At 48.0% G+C, this 8,411-nt stretch overlaps 1 protein-coding gene across 1 annotated transcript; it reads left to right on the forward strand.

Annotated features, from left to right (window-relative positions):
• Positions 1–653: 653 nt before the first annotated feature.
• lox (lysyl oxidase) lies at positions 654–5,702 on the forward strand. The gene is made up of 7 exons (XM_086205200.1): positions 654–1,164; positions 2,160–2,268; positions 2,359–2,490; positions 2,921–3,077; positions 3,158–3,253; positions 3,770–3,885; positions 4,723–5,702. Exons 1-7 carry the CDS (start codon positions 654–656, stop codon positions 4,727–4,729), a joined length of 1,128 nt encoding a protein of 375 aa, XP_086061326.1. The 3' UTR covers positions 4,730–5,702.
• Positions 5,703–8,411: the final 2,709 nt, after the last annotated feature.

Genomic DNA, 8,411 nt, shown 5'->3' on the forward strand with positions numbered 1-8,411 from the left:
TATTCCCTCTGTCAGTTGGTGAAAAGCTGCCAAATGCAGCGACAATACAGTTGCTGAATTTGGGGTTAGGATGCACTAAACTGCCATTGTGACGCCTGAAAAATACAAACTAAAAAGCCACAGCAGAGGAGTGTAAACCATCAGTCCACTCCTGCCTCTGTCACCACAAAGCTCCGCCCCCCATCCAGACTTCCTCCGCCGCAGCTGAAGGCGTCTGACCTCGTCTCATTTGGTGACTTTCAACAACTTTTCTGAAATTCTGTGTGATACTTTTAAGTTCTATCAGCAACACGTCCTTGGTTCTGTGGAGGAGGATGAACACACAATGGATCCAAGACCCATCAGAATGATTTCCATTTACACACTGACGTGTCTGTGAGAGGCCAGAACACTTAAACGCACCACCAACAGAGGGTGAACTCTGGTCAGGCGTGTGGACGCTACTGCTGAGGTTCTTCTAAACTGAGGACGAAATGATTGACCTGATTATCCAAGAGGTCAAGGTGACACCAGAGTTCACATCCTCTAACTCCTCCCTCCCTGCCTCCCTCCCTCTCCCTCTCTCCCTCTCTGATTGTCATCACTTCATCGCTCTCCTCTCATCAGCTGCTGATGATTTCAGATCTTTCCCAGCTCCAGAGTTTATGGTGAACATGAAGGAACTCTCTCTGGACGTCTTGGTCTTGTCTCTTGCTCGTTTCTGGCTCCTCTGCGGTCTCCTGGATGGATCTGGCGCCCAGGACCATGACGCGTTGCGGCGGGGTTTGACATGGCAACATAACGGCCAGGTCTTCAGCATCCTGAGCCGCGGCTCCCAGTATCGGCAATCCGGCGGGCGGCAGGCCGGGTCAGCACGCAGCGGCAGCCATGTGCTCGTCCTCAGCAGCGGTAATGACACCGCGGCCTCCCGCCGCTCCCTGCGCGTCCCCGCAGCCAGCAGCGCCGCGCAATTACGCGCCGTGACGCGCCAGCGGCAGCAGCCGCGCGGCAGCCACGAGGCCCCCGCCGCCACCCGGCGTGAGGACGAGATGGTCGGAGACGACCCTTACAACCCGTACAAGGCGTCCAACTCCTACCCCTACTACAACTACTACAACTCCTACTACAGACCCAGACCCCGCACGCACCCCCGGCACGGATACGGCACCGGTTATCACCAGAACGGTAGGAACACGCTCCCGGTGACCAGGAGATAAACAGATAAGGTCGGTCCGTTTCAGTTCTGATATTTAATGAAGTGGTTTACGGTTGTGAAGATGGGAACGTCGGCGTCCCAGTGGTGCTTGAGTACGTCATGAACGTCGAATCTGTGACGAACCTTCGAACACTGAGGGTGAACGCGCCAGGTGAGAAGCGAACTGGAAAATTTGGTATCATCGAGTTCTTGTGTAACTCGGAATCTCTGGACCCGCGTCGTGCAGCGGCGCTCAGCGGTTCGCTGGTGCTGGAGAGGCGACAGATGCTGGACTCTGAAGGACATGAGCCTCCCTCATTTAAGACGCCGCGCCCTCAAGAGTGATGTCACACCGATTCACGGGTCTCTCTGACGTCACAGAAGCCATGTTTGCATGAAAATAACTGAAAGTGAAGACATACGTTTGTCCGTTAAAATGATGGGTATTTTTTCATCGGTTTGCTCATAAGGAACGTTTCTGTTTGTTGCAGAGGAGGACGGAGGCAAAGATGCAGATGGAACATGTGTAGAACACAGGAACCCAAATATTAGGGTCAGGAAGCTGGGATCCGACCTCTGTGGGGTCTCCAACTTAGAAATTGACTGACCCTCACGCTTGGTGAAGGAATTTGAACGGCTTTAGCTTTGAGAAACACAAGGCAGCATAAAGACTATTAAAAAAGGGGAATAAGGATAGTTTGTGTCAAAGACTTTCAGCGAGGTGTTCAGGGACCATCAGATTTCAGAACGCTGCGGCCTCCTGGAACACTGCTCACCTGTTTGCTGTTTTTGAGTTTGTTTTGTGTGTCCAGGTAATTATGCATCTGAGCAGATGGAAATGACATGGAGTTCCCCAAGGTTCCATTCTGGGTCCTCTTCTACTCATGAAAAACAGCAAAACATGTTACAGATGATGGATGTACATCAGGGCTTCGGTTCTGTTTCTGTTGTCACCTGAATTCCTGGTGTGTTGGTCCCGATTCAGGCCTCCCTGATCTGGTTCCTGATCCGTATTACATCCAGATTGCTACTTACGTCCAAAGGCTCCCCATGTACAACCTCCGCTGTGCTGCAGAGGAGAACTGCCTTGCCTCGTAAGGCGACTGTTTTTGGCTCTCTAACTTTAGCATAACACTGCTAACTGTGCTATTGTGTCACTGATCTTGTCTTTTCATTTCCTGCAGTTCGTCCCGTTATTCTCAGGATTACGACACCAGGGTTTTGTTGAGGTTCCCTCAGAGAGTGAAGAACCAGGGAACAGCCGACTTCATGCCCAGTAAACCTCGATACGCCTGGGAGTGGCACAGCTGTCATAAGTAGGTGGCAGGAGAACGAATGCATTTGGGCGTTACCTTAACTGAAAGCTGCCAGAGTAAATATGAAGAGCGCTAACGTTCCTGCCCCTGAATCTGAGTTATCAAATCTTGGAAAAGAGTTTTAGGGAAAGCGTTTTTGTCAGAGCGTTTGCACTTATTTGAATGCTAGTTATCCAGTCAGAAGAGATTCACAGCAGAAAACCCTGGTAGCGTCATTAGCAGCGAGACAGGCTAATGCTAGCAGCACCTGCTAGCTGGCAGTGCTACCTAAATTACAGCATGTCATGGTTCAGTTACTGCTTTCCTCATCTTAGCTGGCGCTGAATTTTTGGATGATTTACTAACATCAGACTGTGGAGGTCAAAGGTCACTGTGATGTCACCAATCCCCTCCAGTCTGTACGGTGCACCTGACGTGCCGATGTCTTCAGTCACTTCCACAGCATGGACGAGTTCAGCCTGTACGAGCTGCTGGACGTCCACACTCACAGTCCGGTGGCCGAGGGTCACAAGGCCAGCTTCTGTCTGGAGGACACTTCCTGTGACCCAGGATACTACCGCCGCTTCGCCTGCACCTCGCACAGCCAGGTATTTCCTATTCTTTAAAAATGAACTCTGTTCCTGATTGCAGAGGGTTTGAGTTGTAGTTTTCTGCTGTGTGTGTTCAGGGTTTGAGTCCAGGTTGCTACGACACCTACAACGCCGATATCGACTGTCAGTGGATCGACATCACCGACGTCTCTCCGGGGAAATACATCCTCAAGGTCAGGAAGCAGCCGAGGTTCTTCTAGAGATAAATGAATGGGTTCTGTGTTTATGTGGCTCATTTCCTGTCCTTTAGTACTCTCAAGAGCAGGGGTTCACAACGTGGGGTGTGAGGACCCCCAGAGGTCCTTCAGTCGGTGCTCCATAAAATGAAAAACTGTTAAATTTCCCTTGTCTTCAAATATGAACAGATGAAATCTGAGTGATCAAGACTGGGAGATAAGAAGAGGAAGCTGATTTTGTTGTTTTTGAAAGTACACTTTGTACTGCAGAATCTAACTTCAGTTGAGAGCAGAAGAGTTTCTCCCAGCAGCATCGCTCCTACTGGAGTCTGAGCTGCTGCTGATCACAAACAGCTTCCTGTTGTTCAGGCCACAAACACAGAAACGAGTCAGTGCTCAGGTCTGACTTCTTCAGTAAAAGATCAGCGGTTGAGGTCAGAAGGAAAACATCAAATCCCACCAACCTTTCCCCCCGGCAGAGGTGTGTGTCCTGATGGTTGTCCAACCCTGCAGGTGACCGTCAACCCGAGGCAGCAGGTCCCCGAGTCCGACTTCAACAACAACGTCGTTCGCTGTGACGTCCAGTACACCGGCAGCGCCGCTCACGTCTCTGGATGCACCATGACGTCGTACGTTCCCTCTCCAACCAGACAAAGAGAAAAGTCTCTTTCCTCAGACGTGAACGTTCACCAGGTTCACCTGTTCATGAACTACACTGCACGAGGCTCTCACCCTTAAACAGGAGCCACACTATGAGCTATGACAGAAGTTTTGCCAAAAAAAGAAGGTGCACCTTTCAATCCAACCATCCTCCACCTGGGTTTAAAGCAGTGTTTCTCAAAGTGTGAGGCGTCCCAGGGGGGGCGCGAGTCACCCGACGTCCAAACATTATTTCCCCCCTCACCTTTTGCTTTGTTTATGGTTCCACTGCGAAAAAAATTCCGACATCCAAACATTGGTTCCCCCCGGTGAGAGGGGGAACCAATGTTTGGATGTCGGAATTTTTTTCGCAGTGGAACCGAAGCGCGCTTTCATAGCAACTGTTGTCAGGTCTGTTTCTAAAATGGAGAGATATTTGACAGGGATGAAACACATTTTATTTCATTTTTCTAGTTCTGAAAAACTAAAGGAATGTTTGTAATTTTTAATAGGTCAATAAAGTTAAACATGGCGTCTTTTGTCCAAAAATTTGGCGCGGGGGGGGATGAAAATTTGTCTTGATAGAAAAAGTTTGAGAACCACTGGTTTAAAGGGCCAGTGTGGAGGATCTGGTGGCATCTAGTGGTGATGTTGCAGATTGCAGCTTAGGAGAATTCATGCTTGTCCTCCATTTGTCTCCAAACCTTGTTTTCATGTGTCAGCAGCGTCGCCCTCTGAGTTGATCTGCACCTGAAAGAACAATGGAGTCAATCGTGACGGATCAGTTCTTTCTGTCTGCGCTTCATTTGTTTGTTTGTGTCTTCCAGCCACTGAGCTCGTTGTGCAGACGCCTCCGGTGAGTGACCATGATGCAACAGGTGGCGCTACAGAAGAGAAGGCAGACACACAAACAAGCAGAAGACTTCAAATGTCTGAAACTTGCTGCAGGTGGTTGGGTTATGATTTATGAGGCTAATAGTTTTTGATTTTATGCACAAAAGCAGGAAAACAACACCAGCAGTCCAGCAGGTGGCGCTTTCCTCTCCAGAACATCAGGAGTATGAATGGAATGTCGAATTCAGAGTGAATCACTAGTCAGATTATTGATGTCACATCAGCACGGCGGCTCGAAATGAAACAGCTCAGTAGAAATAATCTGGCATATAAATCCAGGTTCTAAATCCAGGTTCTAAATCCAGGTTCTAAATCCAGCAAATCTGAAGAAACTCATCGTCACACGTTCAGCTGGTACCAGCACAAGCAAAGAAAAATGTTAGTTTTAGAGCTGCGCAGGTTTCATCTCGCTGTTGTGGCGCCGGTGCTTTTAGGAAGTGCTCCTTGTTTCTTTCTTCTGTTTCATGTGAGAAAATACAACATTTTGATGACAAAAAATGACATTCAAAATCAATGAGCCTGCACTGCTGTGCACGTTTAGCTCAAATTCTGACAAACATGTATGAACTAAAACACGGGAAATAAAAAAACTCATGAAGGAAAATCAATAAAGTTTTTGTGCACTGACAAGTGTTGAGCAGGAGACTGCATCCTCAGAACGTGGACTTCATCCTGAAACGTTCTCACACGTTTGTTGTCCCACATTTGTTCTCTCAGGTTTGTTCTCTCACACGTTTGTTCTCTCACGTTTGTTCTCACACACGTTTGTTCTCTCACGTTTGTTCTCTCACGTTTGTTCTCTCACACGTTTGTTCTCTCACGTTTGTTCTCTCACACGTTTGTTCTCACGTTTGTTCTCACACGTTTGTTCTCACACGTTTGTTCTCTCACACGTTTGTTCTCTCACGTTTGTTCTCACACGTTTGTTCTCTCACACGTTTGTTCTCTCACACGTTTGTTCTCTCACACGTTTGTTCTCTCACGTTTGTTCTCACACACGTTTGTTCTCTCACGTTTGTTCTCTCACACGTTTGTTCTCTCACACGTTTGTTCTCTCACACGTTTGTTCTCTCACGTTTGTTCTCTCACGTTTGTTCTGTCACGTTTGTTCTCACACACGTTTGTTCTCTCACGTTTGTTCTCTCACGTTTGTTCTCTCACGTTTGTTCTCACACGTTTGTTCTCTCACGTTTGTTCTCTCACGTTTGTTCTCACACGTTTGTTCTCTCACGTTTGTTCTCTCACACGTTTGTTCTCTCACGTTTGTTCTCACACACGTTTGTTCTCTCACGTTTGTTCTCTCACGTTTGTTCTCTCACACGTTTGTTCTCTCACGTTTGTTCTCTCACACGTTTGTTCTCACGTTTGTTCTCACACGTTTGTTCTCACACGTTTGTTCTCTCACACGTTTGTTCTCTCACGTTTGTTCTCACACGTTTGTTCTCTCACACGTTTGTTCTCTCACACGTTTGTTCTCTCACGTTTGTTCTCACACGTTTGTTCTCACACGTTTGTTCTCTCACACGTTTGTTCTCTCACACGTTTGTTCTCTCACACGTTTGTTCTCTCACGTTTGTTCTCACACACGTTTGTTCTCTCACGTTTGTTCTCTCACACGTTTGTTCTCTCACACGTTTGTTCTCTCACACGTTTGTTCTCTCACACGTTTGTTCTCTCACACGTTTGTTCTCTCACGTTTGTTCTCACACACGTTTGTTCTCTCACGTTTGTTCTCTCACACGTTTGTTCTCTCACACGTTTGTTCTCTCACACGTTTGTTCTCTCACGTTTGTTCTCTCACGTTTGTTCTGTCACGTTTGTTCTCACACACGTTTGTTCTCTCACACGTTTGTTCTCTCACGTTTGTTCTCTCACGTTTGTTCTGTCACGTTTGTTCTCACACACGTTTGTTCTCTCACGTTTGTTCTCTCACGTTTGTTCTCACACACGTTTGTTCTCTCACGTTTGTTCTCTCACGTTTGTTCTCTCACGTTTGTTCTCACACACGTTTGTTCTCTCACGTTTGTTCTCTCACGTTTGTTCTCACACGCTGTGCAACAGTGTTGACCGTTGTAAATCAATCACCAGTGATCCTGATCGTCAAATGTTAACGGTTGCTTGTTTGGAGAACCAGCCTAGAGAACCTCCTCTTCCCCGTCCTCGGTTCTGATCTTTATTATTTGTAGTCTTTTTCCTGTTGGTGAAGTCTTTCAAAAATATTTTGACTGATAGAACTTTTTTAAGGCTCCCTGAAGACAGGAAGTGACACCTGATGGTTATCTGAAACTCCTCCCCCCGACTTCCATCCTGTCCATGGACTCACATTAAAGTCTCAGCAAACCTGAATGATTGACAGCTACACGAGGAGGCGTACAACAGATGTCAGGGGAGGTGTTACAAACACCCTTCAGGCGCCACTTCCTGTCTGTCAGACGACACCGAGGGTTAACAAACTCTGAAAGTGTGGAAGAACAAATCTGTTGGAGTTGGTTCCTCTTTGTTTTGCTCCCACTGAACACGTATGGAACGTCTGAACTTGTTTGCCTCTAGCGTGGCTGGAATCCGTGTCCCCCGATGGGCCCTCTGGCGCCGATCACAAGTAAAGCCCAAGCCCAAGCCGTCCTGGTGCTGAGCCGAACGTCTCCTGCTATCAACGTGGCGTGTCACACTAATAAAGTTGGTTTGAATGTGGCAATGATTCACACGCTGAGTGGAACCAGGAAGAAACAGCGGGATTTTTATTGGTTTTGTTGTATTTTATTGTTTGTTTGCAACCTTTGGATTTGTTTGTTTACAGGTGATGTGAAAGCGTGACAGGTGTGACTGACAGGTGCTCCTCAAATAAATCTGAGTCTAATCAGGTGTGACGCGTCTGGTTCATCTCTGCACAAACTGCACCGATCGCACATCAAACCAGCAAAGGAACCAAACGAGAGCTTCAAGTCAAACTCCGCGTTTGTTGTTACACCTCAGGTGGTTGGTACCAGCAGGTGTCGCTGCCGAGGTGGAACCGGTCGCCGGATGTGAAACCACTGGGTTCTACATCGGAGGCCCTGGACCCGTTCAGTCTGTCATTATGGAAACACTCGGTTCATTTATAGACACGCGCGTGGTTTTCCTCCCTGGAAGTTACGTAACTGAATGTTTGATGTCAACGTTCTGGTTCTGGATGAAGAGTCCCGGCGGGCAAATGTGTCTCATGAGAACGTGTTTCTGTGTAGAACCTGATTATTGAGAACAGAACGGGTCCAAGCGTGGCGCCGCGGTTTCCCTGTTGGTGTCAGAGACTTCTGGTCCGCATTTCCCTCCGCAGCTGGAGGTGAGGAGGCGGGGACGAAGGGCCGAGCAACCGCAGCTGCGAGGGACCGCTGGCGTCACTCTGCACTTTGACTATTTTAACATCGCACATGAATGTGTTTTTATTTAGAAAGCCTCACATTTCCAGAGCTTCCACCCTGAAGTTTCAGTTCAATAAATGTCGCCTTCAAACTTGAACTCCAGTTGTTGGTCATTGATCCGTGACGACGACCTCCATCATCATCAGAATTATGACGGCACACTCGCTCTTCTGTTGCTGTTGTTACGTCAGCAGTGCTGGGCCGCTCCGAGCGGACGGGAGGTG

This window comes from Aulostomus chinensis, chromosome 6 (genome assembly GCF_037954235.1).
Source record: "Aulostomus chinensis isolate RoL2024-O1b breed Wild chromosome 6, RoL_Achi_v1.0, whole genome shotgun sequence".
Classification (NCBI taxonomy): domain Eukaryota; kingdom Metazoa; phylum Chordata; class Actinopteri; order Syngnathiformes; family Aulostomidae; genus Aulostomus; species Aulostomus chinensis.